Source organism: Rhinolophus ferrumequinum, chromosome 14, assembly GCF_004115265.2.
Source record: "Rhinolophus ferrumequinum isolate MPI-CBG mRhiFer1 chromosome 14, mRhiFer1_v1.p, whole genome shotgun sequence".
NCBI lineage: Eukaryota > Metazoa > Chordata > Mammalia > Chiroptera > Rhinolophidae > Rhinolophus > Rhinolophus ferrumequinum.
In genome coordinates this window covers 46,449,065-46,463,734 of record NC_046297.1, presented here as the reverse complement: position 1 = coordinate 46,463,734, position 14,670 = coordinate 46,449,065, and the positions used below count along the sequence as shown (strand labels likewise).

Sequence of the window (14,670 nt, the reverse complement as noted above, 5' to 3'; positions counted from 1 at the left end):
GCATCATAGCCCTCCCAAATTCCCACTCTAGGCAATTTCATCTCCTCCCGTGAATTCCATTGCTATGCACACATTGCTGATGCTGCAGTTTACGCCTCTAGATCAGACCTCTTTCCAAGCTTCTGGCCTATACTACCAGCGTTCTACTCAACAGCTCCAATCAAAAGTCTCACGAGAGCTGGAAACAATATATTAAAAATCCAATTTATCATTCCCCCTGACCTTGTCTTTCCTTCCGTGTTCCTTACCTCAGTGAATGGCAATAAAATAAGTTGAGCAAGCAACATGCAATCACACCCTCAAATGTATGAGTATCCATCGCTCTCCTCAAGCAAGTTCCACCTCTTGATAAGACTACTGCAATTCTATTGTCCTTCTAGCTGTTCTCCACATAGTAGTCAGAGTAGTTTATTTTTAATGTAAATATAAGCATATGGCTTATATGCATAGCATGTCTTCACATTGATCTTGAATTTAAATCCCGTAACACTATTATAGACTACAAAGCCCTGAAGAATCTGAGCCCTGCTTACTTTATACCAGCCTCATCTTATACCACTCTTTCTATTCTTTGCTATTCTGAAAATGGGTAAATAATGAGAAAAAAATTAAGCACATATCCTGTCTTTCTCTTATGAACAGTATTTAAGGGTAACTAAATAGTGGATGAGGGAAAGATTTTTCAGACAGCAATAATACCAGCTAGTAATATAGAAGGAGTGATAATATGTGAAAATCTCCATTTTGTAAGCCCTCATAATATAATGCATCCTGGCAATCAAGGTGAAAAGTTGATGGGAAACTTTATAATGGATGGACCATGGCTAAAAATACATGAGCCACCTGATATATGGTAATATCACTACAAGTGGGGCATCCCATCTGTGCTCCTAGTGATACGATGCAATGGAAAGCACCCAACAATATATATGTAGTATTGTTGCCTACAGTGTTGAACTTGAATTTATTCAAGGATCTAGATTTAACTACTAATTTATAAGAAATGTGAGGGGTAGAGGAGCACGTTATACAACATCGGTAAGATAGAATTTATCCCATTTAGAATGTGAAAAATACCCCAGGATAAATAAATTGGCTTCTTCAACAAATAAGTGGGTGAGAGGGGTGAAGGGGAGAGAGACTACCATGGATGCAAAAAAGACGTAAGCATTTTATCAACCAATATGTGGACCTTGTTTGAATCCTGATTGTAACAAATGAAATATAAACAAATTTTTTAAAATACTTCAGAAAATATAAAGATGAATTGTTTTATAATATTAATAATATAATATTAAGAAGTATTTTTATGTATTATAACGGTATTGTCATTATATTTAAAAGTCTTTATTTATCAGTGAGAAATACCAAAGCACTTGTGGGTGAAATAACATGATTTCAGCAAGTTTATTTAAAATACCCCAGAAAAAAAAATTAAGAGGGAACTAATGAAACCAGATTGGCAAAAAGTTGATAACTTTGGAAACTGGGCAATGGAAATATGAGGATTGACCATACTCTTCCTTCTTATTTTATGTATGTTTGAAATGTTACATATTAAAATGTAGAAATAAAAACAAATTAAGTTAAAATTTTTGCTCCTCAGAGAAATCATTACTGACTTCCCTTCTACCAGACTAGGCTTCCCGGCTATCCCCACTCCTCAAAATATGATTTGATGGTATATTATATGTTTCTTCTATAGAACAACTATCACATATGCAGTAAGTACTAAAGAAATCATTATCACAATTTGTAGTGTCTGGGAAAGAGTAAACTCTCTTAGGTAGAGACCACTCTGGCTTATTTACTGCCACATCCTAGAGTCTAGCACAGAGCATTACATATAGTTGATACACAATATAGTTGAATAAATAAATGTTTGCCCTAAATAAGCAATCTATTTTTCGTGCAGTGTATCCAATCAATATCACCCTTAAAAATAGTCTTCCAGTAATCTAGTTCCAAATTTGTAGCCCATGAAGAGCAAGTGTATGTAGCTCTATGCACTTGCTTTTATTTTCCATATTTTTAAACTACTTCTAATGCATGTCATTGTGTCGGTCTTTACTTATCTTTCGGAGCCCAATTAAATCCTTTGGTAAGCCAGTCAAAATAAAAACAAATATTTATAAAGTTTAGTTTTTCTTTCTCTTAACTTTCCAGATATGAGATTCAATCATATTTTTAGGTATCTATTCAGGTTACAATACTGAGTCAAGGGAAACAATCAATGTCAATAACCCTTATGCCAACATAAGTATTTAATACACATGTTTTAATGCAAAAGCTTATAAAAAGGATAGTAAAGATGTCTCTTATGTGTCAATTACTACTACTGACCGGTAGTGTTTTCCCAGTTTGTTGAGAAGAAGTCAAAGCTGAATTAATGCTTCAGTGGGAAAGAGAACAGAAGTCTCTTTTCTGGACATAACTGGGATGAATAATTAATCAAAATACTCAAATAATGGGATTATTTTTAAATAACAATATATGCATTCCATTTTAAATTATAATGTACAGAATCACATTTAATAATCAAACTTTTGATACAGGACCTGGACCTTTTATTCATGTATGGGCCACTGATTGGTGTTCCACTTACATCAATATCATTCAAATGATCCATCTACAATTTCTAGTTTGTTTCATTAGAACAGAGTGAGGATGTAAAAACACTTGTAAAGCCATGTAAGTGTGTTTTTTTCAATATTTTTTCAATATTTTTATGATTTGCCTTCAATTTTTTAAAGCTGCTTTGTCTACATCTAAATTTTTTTATCCAGTTTTGAAGGTTTCAACATGGTTGCTACCTTCACTATACCTTTTTTTCAAATATATTTCAATGGTTTACACAATATTTAAAATCAATTAAAAATTACAGTAAGAAGTATAGTTTGCAACTATATGAGTGATGGCCCATGATTCCTTTCCTACTCCAGGCCTCTGTATTAATTTTGTAAGGCTGCCATAATAAAATACTATAAACTGTTAGTATATACTGATTCTATGTCTTAAATAACAGAAAGCTATTGCTTCACAATTCTGGAGGCTACAAGTCCAAGATTAAGGTTATGAGTGGGTTGGTTCCTTCTGAGGACTGTAAGAGAGAAACTGTTCCATGCCTCTCACTTAGTTTCTGGTAGTTTGCTCGCAATCTTTGACCTTCCTTGGCTTGTAGGAGTACCACTCCAATATCTGCCTCCATCTTCATATAGTGTTCTTCCTATGTACTTGTCTGTCTCCAAATTCCCCCTTCTTTTAAGACACGATTCGTATTGGATTAAGGGCCCACCTTACTCCTTGTCTTAACTAATTATATCTGCAATGACCCTATTTCCAAGTAACATTCTCAGGTACTAGAAGTTAGGACTTTACCATATGAATTTTAGGGGGACACAACTCAACCCATAACAGCGTCAATCAGTAAGTTTTAGAGAGGGGATGAAAACTGTAGCTTAGTTAAGGGAGCTTCTACTGTGAATAGTTGATTAACGAATTTTGCCATGGGAGCAGTGTATATAGGACAGGAAAGATGGTTTGTCATATATTTTTCTGAGATCATGATATATTTAAAAAATTTGACATTGTATTCATTTTCCAGCAGAGTGTTTTAGGAAAAGGTCACTGCCAAGTAAGGTCCAAAGAAAATTAATTTCAAAATCATTATACTTTAACTTGAATTTCTCAATTAAATTTATGCAAAGGAATGAGGTGTTTGCAAATTCTAAAGTAAGTCATTATTTATTCTTAATTCCCATTCTTATGCAACTGAAGAAGTGTAAATAATAATAAAATTATATATTTTATGCAGTTCTTTATAACTCAAAGATGTATCTTTCTAAACCATAAATAAGTAGTTTGCCTTCAAACTACATTTTTTTTTTTTTGGTTGAGTTTATCTGTGCCCTAATTATACATGAGAATGCATACATATGAGAACTAGAGTAAGGGAATCAGATAAAGATAACTTTTTTACTATGTTTATGTGGTATTCTTTTCTACAAAGAGTAAAGCTTTCATCTTTTAATCCGATATCCACTTAACTACACTACAGAAGATTTATTTTGACCCCCTCTTGTTTCATAAGAAGCTCAAAAGTCTGTAGCAATTTTTGACACTTTGTTATGTTTTTCTGACCACACACACACACACACACACACACACACACACACACACACACACACACACTCACTTCCTCCCTCCTCCCTGTCTCATTTTAATATGGACACAAAGCATTGGGATAAAATGATGGTTCATTATAGTGGTACAGAGCTCTTATCTTCATCCGGCAAGAGTCATTTCCTTCCAAAGATTGAAATGCAAATGTGAAAATTAATGATAACTGCATTATCTGATAGCAGAGATAATACCAATTCACTGTCAGAGTAATACACAGTCATTCTACGATTTCCTCCGCTTCTCACAATATTCTTCTTACTGTCAGACTATATCTATGGTTAACTATGTTTCATAGGTTTCTGTTAATTTACTTCAAATGGCATTTCCCAGATCTTATATCTACCACATTTTCCCAATCAAAAAGGAAACGAAATCAGAACTGTAATCTCCAAGCCCCTCTTTGGACTAACTAGTAAAGAGGAAAGAAAAAGAAAACTGTATCATTACTGTGTGATTCTGTCTCACCGTAGTCTTCTAGCTACCATTCCACTTTATGCAAAACACTCCCATCTTCGCAGTTTAATTTAAGGCACAAAGCAGAACTAGCCTGATCATCTGCATGTATCCATAATGTTGAACAGCAATTGAATGAGGTGACATATTTATGATTTCTTGACCAATTTGAAGTCCAGATGCAACAAGTACACACATCTGATTTTATGCTAGACGTTTATTCTTGAAAATGCATTTACATTAAAATTTCTTTCACTGAATCCTGTTTTAAAACCCAGGGGACTAGAACATAATTAACATAATCCTATGGTGACTTTTGCATAGTAAAATCATTTTGCGAAGTTAATTCACTATACAAAATGTTTAATGAGGACTTTTCATCTTATCTGTAAGGCATTGTAATGGCCACTAAGGCACAATTGCCAAAACGATACTAAGAGTAATATTAAGAGCTATTTACTGAGCATGTATGAAGCTCTGAACTCCATGCTTTATATGGAAAATATCATTAGTAGGTAGTTTTTATTATTAGCCGCATTTTATAACAAGGAAACTGAGGCCTTGGAGAGTTAATAACTTACTCAAAGTCAGGTCCAAGATAAATGGAAGAAACATTTTTGGTTTTCTCCACTTCAATATTACACTACCCCAAAAAAAATTTACCTCTGATGGAAAGTCAGATTTTCATTTATCAGTCTAGAAGCAAGTTGTGACATTCTGTAATATGTAATACAAAAATTATTCATAATTTGATTCTACTAATTCATCAAATACTCAATACAAGGTCTTATTTTCTACTTCATTTTTATAGAACTGCCCTAAGTACTTGACATAAATATCAAAATCTATTTAAATAACAGTACATACTTATCTTGAAAAGTTCATGTCAAGGAATCTAAATGACTGCTTGCTTAAAATTTTATATCTGTGTATATTTGCACTAGTATACATTACTTGGGGATACAAGCACTTATTTGTACAGTTTGAGTAATGTAATATGTTCCTTGATAGAGCTCCTGGAAATTTCATTTATAACTGCTGTAAGCCTGATGGTAAGACACTATTCAGTCACTATTAAACCAGATAAATCAAATTCACTATTCCCAGGTGTAAAAAGAAGTAACCATGTTATTAATATTGTAAGCTAGAGTTGCATTCTCAGAGTTGATATAAGTAAGATGTACCTTTTAAGGTGCTCATTTCACAGAGGTAGACCATGAATTTATAATGATTTATCTGACTTCTCTCCCCCAAGTCTCTTTCTAAAATAAACACATAAGTTAGCACTCAAGATCTTGGCCATGGATATTGATTCATCAGATTTTCTTAAAAGAGAAAGCCAGAGACGTAAAGCACCATTTTCAAAGTAAGGTCAACATTCTGTTGGTCACTGTGAGAGGCCCTCAGGTAAAGGAAGGCCATTAACATCTAGCAAATCCCACACTCTCCCAAGGTCTGTGCTAGATTTTTTTCTATATGTCATCTCTTTCAAATCTCATCCTCATAACCATGTTTCAAAGTAGTTATTATTCTTCCCATTTTAAAGATATGATAATTGAGGTCCTAGCTGTTTAATATGCCTGAGACCACAAGGCCACAAGCATCAGTGTGTGAACTCTGTCTGACTCTATAATTTGTACATTTTCTTCTGTAGTTTAGGCCATATTCTACTTTCTAGCTTGACATTCTTAATTATTACATCAGTGACCTAAATACAATACATGAATAATTAAGAGAGGTTAAAGGAAAGAAATGGCATTAAAAAGAGAAAGTATAGACAGCTTCATAATACACCTCTGGATTTCTCCCTTAGCACCTTTCCCAGTTATTAGTATTTATTGAATAATTCAATGTATAACAATATTGGTAAACCGAAATACTGCAAGAGTGATAAAACATGAAACTTGTGAGGTTGATAAAGGAAAAGAAGAGGTATTTAGTTAAGAAAGACAGAAATGATATAAGTGAAGTAGAGGCAAATACAGGTATAAGTATATAAAGCAGGGTAATATTTTTAAGAGCAAGAAAGAAAAACAAAACTTAAAAACAGATGTGTGAAATACCGATATAATGAAGTAATGACTTTTACAATGGCTTGAACTTTACTAGCTTAGTATGAGCCCAGCTGGCCATTCAAATGGTGAAACATTCAATAAGAGGGTGAAGAATATTTAAATAAGTCACAAATAATTAAGCATTAAAAGATTTCATCATAGAAATGGTTGTAAATGTTTAAGATAATTTTCATAAAAGTTGCTTAGGTTCCTCCTAACCACAGGAGTTAACAGATGTGTGAGCAATTACTAAATGTACCTCTTAGTTGAAAAAACAAATAAGGGGAAAAAATTGCACTGTGAAGTTTGCATTTGATAAAAATAGAACACTTCAGACAGAAGTTGATTCATAATTGAATTGAACCATCAAGAAAGGTTGCAAGGCCGTCTTCAATCAAACTCTTTAAAAAGAAGATAAATCTTGATCCATCTTAAATGATGTCAGTCCCATGCCTCAAATTCTTTAGATAATTTCCTTGTCCTTTGATTTTATTTTTAGAGAAAACTATCTTAGAGTGACTTAAAATTAGGAGACCTTGAAATCACATCTGGCTCATTACCTCATGTCTTAACCAAAAATTTGTGGTTCAGTTCAAAACTAGATGCTTAGCATTGCTGAAATTTACCCTTCATTGTAGCAGATATACTATTATACCACTGGGCTTTGAAAAATTCTGAGAAGAATTTTAAAAGGTTCTGCTTCAAGACTCAACAATTCCAAAGCCATAATAATAATCATTAGCATTTTATATGTATGATCTAATGGACTTCTTACAAAACCCATAATATTATTTTCTACATTTTACAAATAAGGATACAGACACAGAGGAATAAATAAATTGTCAAAAATTGCACAAGTGATTGGCAAATCCAGAATTTGAACCTAAACCCTTAGAATCCAGAGCTCATTTTCTAACATGTTTGGAAATAGTTACTAAAACCTGGACAATTTTATCTCCTTAATACAATTGGAAAATACCAATAATGTTTTGTGAATAACAAAAATTTAGGTAAAAATATTGATGTAATCGTTAGTTACGCAACAGCAAAAGTGCAAAAACATCCCCTATAGTTTCTCTTGATTGAAGAAAAGAAATATTCTACCTTAAAAAAATAAATATCCAACATATATTTTTTTTGTTATGAATCAATTGCCTTAATCAAGGGGTTTCAAAATAATAAAATATTTTTTGTGTGAAATAAGGAAAAATGTTTTATCGATTTTATGTATCTACAGAAAAAACTTTCTCATACTCATACCTGCTTAAAGACATACATTTTCCTTTAAAGTATTTACATATGCATATGTGCCACAAAAAAGAATAACATTTTCTCTAACATTAACTAAAAAAAATTTTCATTAAGTTGGACACATTAAACAAATTTAACCTAAAAGTGAAAAAGCTCATCCTGAATGACAGCATCATGCTTTATCATGCTTTACCTTGCTCCCTAATCTTTTTATTCTTATTTTTATTTTTTTACTAATAATGTAATTTTCTTTCTGGAAAAGCTTCCTGGAAAAGGTAGTATTGGGTATGAAATAGGTGTTTAGTGATTTATGACTCCAAAATTTCCTTGCTTACTCCCAGGTCACTGGAACACTGAGCCCCAGAACAGCAAGGAGGAGAATCTGTCCCCACCCAGTCTGCCCCAGAGAGAGAAACCATAATGCACCCTTTGTAAGTAGGTATATTAGAAAGGCTATTTAATCTAATTTAAATATAAAAATAACTCTTCTACATACTTAACTTACATACTTAATTTTATCAATAAAGAACCATACAATATAAAGTTTACCCACCCTTTTCAAGTTAAATGTAATCCACCAGTAAAAAAATTTTTTAGTTTTCAAAGTATTTTTTTTCTCTTTTTTTAAATCAAGGAATTCTTCCCTACCTTAGAAGACAGAAGCATTATGCAATAAGGTGAAAATGACAGAAATCTATATTTTCTTTCAAATTCTTAAAATATGGTATTATGGTGCTTTACATATAATACATTTTGGTCCAAATTCTTGTGTAACATTCTGCTATAGTATACAGAATACAAACATTTGTGTGTATGATGAATAACATTATAAATGACATCATAATCAGATATATTGTATCTTCATTTTTGTTTGCATTATATTTTCCAGCTGCTGGTTTCAGAAAATTATCACTAGAGTTCCTCTCTTTTTCATGCTCAGCAGAGAGCAATTTGCAAAGTCATGCAAGGGTGAAAATGTGATTGAAATATAGGGATCTTTCTTAATGAAAAATGTTACTGCTTTGGAAATTATGGTTAAAGCTATTTCAAAACTTACTTATATTCTTTAGCTCTATGACATAATAGTCTTCATTTATAAATATATCAGGAATAATAAATTACTTGGCACCAAACACAAAGTTCTTATGAACTATACATATTTACATAAAATCATATTGGTGTTTTGGAGTATTTTGATTGGCTAATGTTTTTCTTAAAATGATTAATTATCAGGATCTTTAAAATTTAATTTAACTTTCATTCCTGAAAATGTTGCCAAAACCTTGAATCAAATGGGAGCATCTGTTGGTATTTTTTAAACTTCTAAATACATATTGACATTCAATCTCTGACTTACAACATGACTAACCTGAATATATTTCTTTGGAGTATTATTGTTTGTTACGTGTTTTAAAGCTTTAAAATCATGCCCAATTTGAATGTGGATATAGCATAAAGATTTCTACTGAAATAAAAAGCAAGTAGAATTGACTAATTCTTACATGAGTATGTAAGAAAACAAGATGGATACATCAAGCAGAGATAACGCTTTGGTTTTCATAGTTCATCAAAAAGGTAAAAATCTTCCAACGATGTTCACTTACTTAACCTCCCATGTAACCAGCATAGACACAATTTTTTTTTATCAGAGTTGAGAAGATTATAAGGGTTTTACAACCTAATTAAAATTTAAGAAAAAAAAAAGGAAATCATTGATAGTAGCAACAGATGGTTGAATTTTAAGTTTTCTGTCCTACCTGGTCCATCCCAGTCATCTGTGTCAACTCCAGGTTGCCCGGGTTTCTCTGACTGTGTGTCCCCATCTGACTCTGTCATCTCCTGGACTCCTTCATCGTCACCTGGAAAACACCAACACACAGAGAGAAAGGGAAATTTTGATTAAAGCCCTCTATTTGACATTTAAATCCTCATAAAGGGATCTCCTTAGCATATATCTAATAATATATTTGTTACATATATTGTCATACTGATAAATGTCCATGATTAATTGTTTTGATATCTATTATGGCTTTATGATAAAGAAAAACAGTATTATTCATCAATAAATAAAGTTAACTGCTTTAAACAATAAAGAACATTATCATTAAAATTTTCATTTAGAGTTATTAATATTATACAGAAGAAAAAATTTTAAAAGCAGTATGTAATTTTTGTAGTGCCTTCAATACAGTAAAACTTAACTCGCATACTTCTGAATTATAATTTTTATAGAGGCAAAATGCAGCAAAATTAAATATCGTAGGAAAAGAAATATTAACATTTTAGGCTAAATTTAGGTTATTTTGAAAAAGACATTCTTTGCCCCCATCTTTAAGATTGCTAAAATTAGGTCATATTTATTTTTAAAATGGATCTGAAAAAGCCATAATTAAATGTTAGCATGCAAAATGAGCTAGTCACTCAGTCTTCACAATGTAAGAAGCTATAAACCTATACTTGTAATAGAGTAAGTGCAGCGAGTTTGTACAATTTCATGCCTTCATTTTCACATAACAAAAGAAAAAATATAATATATTTTGAGCAGAAATATAGTTATGGCAAATGAGAAACACATTAACAATGCAATTGCATTTTAAAAGTAAATATCTAATTTGTAAGTACCTTCATTTTAAGTCATAATATAACAGAGTATGTGCTGCTTTAAAGGAAAGTAATCCACTTTAACAGGTTGAACACAAAAATGTTAAAAAATACTTTTTATAAATTATAATAGAGATCAGAAAGAAAATAACAAGAAAACATGTCAGAATAAAAAAGTGTATACTAAAAACATGGCAACTAAACCTTGAATCTAATAATGCTAAAAATTTTTAATTAAAGTGCTTGGCCTCCGAACTATTCACTAACTATTTTCCACATAGTTGCCCAAATCTTGAATAGTTCTGAGTCTTTGTATTACACAAAAAATATATTAAATTTTAAAAATCTTTCAAAGTAACGTAAAATACAAAATTTTCAGGAAACTATTATTATTACAAATGATATTAATGTAATATTGAGTTTTGAACCTTGAATTCCATACATTTTTTTTCTTTCAATATATAGAACCTCACAAAATGAATCACTTTAAAAAGTGGAAAAAAGGTAAAGTAAGAATGTAGAAACCCAGTGACAGCTCTACTGAACTTAATTTTCTAACAGAGGAGCACTGGCTCTGGTGGGTAACAAAGAAAAATGGACATACCTCACACCACCAAACGCCATGCCTGGAATTGAAGGTTCTCTGAAAGTGGAGTTATCTCTTCCTTTCAGCATGATCAGAATGAATAGCAAAAAAATTCACTCCAGAAAATATTTATTGAGCATCTACCATGTTTAAGGAACTGTTGTAGGTATAGTTGGATATACATGGAAACACACAGTTCCTTTTTAGAAGTAGTATAAAACGCATTAAGTTCACAAATAAGGAGGGTGTAAAACTAGGTCCCAGTCTATTACAAAGACTCAGTAATAAGAGTTTTAATCTCCTGTGCTCCTTTTGGTAGGTCACATAGAAGAACAGAGACGCATCAAGCAATCATCTTATGAGAGTAAGGGAAGTGTTCTATTCTCAAACACAAATATGGCTAGTCCTCAGCCTGCACACACAAGTAGGATCTGTAACCTTTTACTATATTGAAATACTGCAAGCTCCGAACTAACCAAATGCCCTTCAGTGCACCCCGCCTACTGTGGCCACTCACTAGTGAGCCCCCTCCCCCTTCCCCTAAACCAGAAATTAAAGGATTAAATTTAGACAGCAGGAGGTTTATGGCATCTGACCAGGTTGGTCAGAGCCAAGGCTGTACCAGTTGTTAAATATTCAAATGTTATCACTGCACATACGTAAATATTGAACAAATGCCATGTATTTAGCAGACTGGAGTAACTAGAATCATAGAATGTTAGCTCTGGCAGAGAACCCTGGTATGTCCCCTGACCTGGTTACTTTACACCTGCCCCTTCTTGCTGGCCCCAACAGACTCTCCACCCTCTTTGCCTTGCTTTGTGCCCCACGGAGGTTGACTTTTGTGGACTCCATCGTTATGGCTCCCTTGTTCTCTGATTTCTGGTTGGTTTTAGCCAATGGAGGCACTGAAGCAGATCAGAGGACCAGAGGGCAGGCGAAGAGGTCAGGTACTAATCCCCAATCCCATCATTTTTTATGGTCTCCCGTTGTGGTCAATGGCTGCATTGTACTATTAGAGCTCCTGCGTGGTGGCCCGAAGGCTTCTCCCATGCTCCCATACCACCACCATCCACTCCATGAGTCTTCAGACCAGGGCTAACAGCTTCCCATCATGGAAAGCCCCTGAATAGTTCCCATTCCTTATCGCTTCCCTTAACTCTGCCCACACCTTATACACAGTCCCTTCACCAACACTTCTGTAGTGAAACCCATTGACCATTTCATCAGTTTCCTTCTGAGACCCTTACTGACATACTCCATTTCTTCCCAAGCTTCATATACTAGCTTCATGATTTTCAGCCAGTCATGACTTTAGCAATAATTTTATAATATTTCATTTAAAGTATTACACTTTGTATAACTCATACGAACAGATTTTAATAAAAAAAAACTTTTATCATTGTTATAAATGGAAAATCAGTGTCAGATGCCAGAAATAAAAGGTAATTATAAAAATGCCTTCAATAGAAGTGACACCATCACATTCTAGCTACTGTGTCTATTTAGACTTTGAGTCACTGGTCTCATTTCCCTGTAAAAGAAAGGAAGAGTAGTCAGTAGTATGGTTTTTAAGTCATAGTAATATAAAGCTGAAAATTTCTCATTGATAAACAAAGAATATAGGAAACTTTAAAACTTTCTCACCAGGGATACCTGACCCAATTTAGGGAAATACTGACTTTTCCAACACTTTATTTTTCATGAGGACTAGAATCCACAACAGAATCAACCACCTAGGTAAGTGACTTTTGAATGCATTTCCACAGGCTGAGTAGAGGTTTAATTCAGGGTACTAAGGCAGGGGAGTTTACAAAGAAAAATGCCCTCACCCACAGTCAAGAGTAGAGAATGAAACATAGAATTTTTCTTTTTCTTCTTTTTAATTAAATTTATTGGGATGACATTGGTTAGTAAAATTTCATAGGTTTCAAGTGTACAATTCTATAATACATCATCTATATACTGCATTGTGTGTTCACCACTGAGAGTCAGTTTCCCTTCCATCACCATACATTTGCCCCCCTGTACCCTCATCAATCACCCCCTCCCCTCCTTCCTTATCCTTTGGTAACCACTAAACTGCTGTCTGTGTCTATGGGTTTTTGCTTGGTTCTTTGCTTTGCTCATTTGTCGCTTTCAGGGTTTGTTTGTTTGTTTCATTTTTTTTATTAGTTTCAGGTGTACAAAACAATGTAATAGTTGGACATTTACACCCCTCATAAAGTTTTATATCCCACATATGAGTGAAATCATATGGTTCTCTACTTTTTCAGTCTGATTTATTTTGCTTAGTTTGACTATCTCAAGATCCATCTATGTTGTTGCAAATGGCAGTATTTCATCTTTTCTTATGACCAATATTCCATTGTATATATGTACCACATCTTTTTTTATCCATTCACCTATCGAAGAGCACTTCATCGGTTTCCATACTTGACCACCATGAATAATGCTGCAATAAACATAGGGGTACATGTATCTTTACAGATAAATGTCTTCAGATTTTTGGAGTAAATAATGAGAAGAGGGGTTGCTGCATCATATGGTAATTCTATTCTCATTTTTTTTAGGAACCTCCACACTGTTTTCCATAGTGACTGAACTCAGCAATAGAAAGGCACAGAATAGCAGATCAAATAAAAAAACAAAACCCAACCATTTGCTGCCTTCAAGAGACACATCTCAGCTGCAAGAGCAAATATAGATTCAAAGTGAAAGGGTAGTTTAAAACGATATTCCAAGCAAATGGCATCCAGAGAAAAGTGGAGGTGGCCATATCTATATCTGATGAAGTAGACTTCAAGATAAAAAAAAAGATAACAAGAGACAAAGATGGACATTTCATAATGATAAAGGGGACAATACAACAAGAAGACATAACACATCAATATATATGCTCCCAATCAGGGAGCACCAAAATAGATAAAGCAACTACTAACAGAACTACAGGGAGATACTGACAAAAACACAATTATAATAGGGGATCTAAATACCCCATTGACAGCTATGGATAGATCATCCAAACAGAAAATCAATAAGGAAGTATCACTTTAAATGATACATTAGATCAAATGGACATAATTGACATTTACAGAGCCTTTCATCCCAGAACACTAGGCTATCGATTCTTTCCTAGTGTACATGGAACATTCTCAAGGTAGATCATATGTTGGTACATAAAACTAGCTTCAACAAATTTAAGATTAAAATCATACCAAGCACATTCTCTAAACACAATGCTTTGAAACTGAATATCAACTGAAAAAAGTAATTGGGAAAACCCACAAATGTGTTGAGATTAAATAACCTGCTACTAAAGAATGACTGGGCCAAAGAAGAAATAAAAGGATAGATCAAAAGATACATAGAAACAAAGGAGAATGAAAATATAACATATCAAAATTATTGGAATATCTGGGATATTGCAAAGGCAGTAATAAGAGAGAAATTTATATCATTACAGGCTTATCTCAAGAAACAAGAAAAATCCCAAGTAAAAAACTTAACATTACATCTTAAAGAACTAAAAAAAGAACTGAA

General features: G+C 33.1%; 1 protein-coding gene across 2 annotated transcripts in view; it reads right to left on the bottom strand.

Moving 5' to 3' along the window:
• The window catches only part of ZFPM2 (zinc finger protein, FOG family member 2), a 445,713-nt gene that overhangs the window by 313,158 nt on the left and 117,885 nt on the right, over positions 1–14,670 (bottom strand). For both annotated transcript variants that reach the window (XM_033126666.1, XM_033126667.1), the window contains one exon: positions 9,698–9,799. In XM_033126666.1, the coding sequence (XP_032982557.1) occupies positions 9,698–9,799 (102 nt within the window). The remainder of the gene's footprint in view (positions 1–9,697; positions 9,800–14,670) is intronic.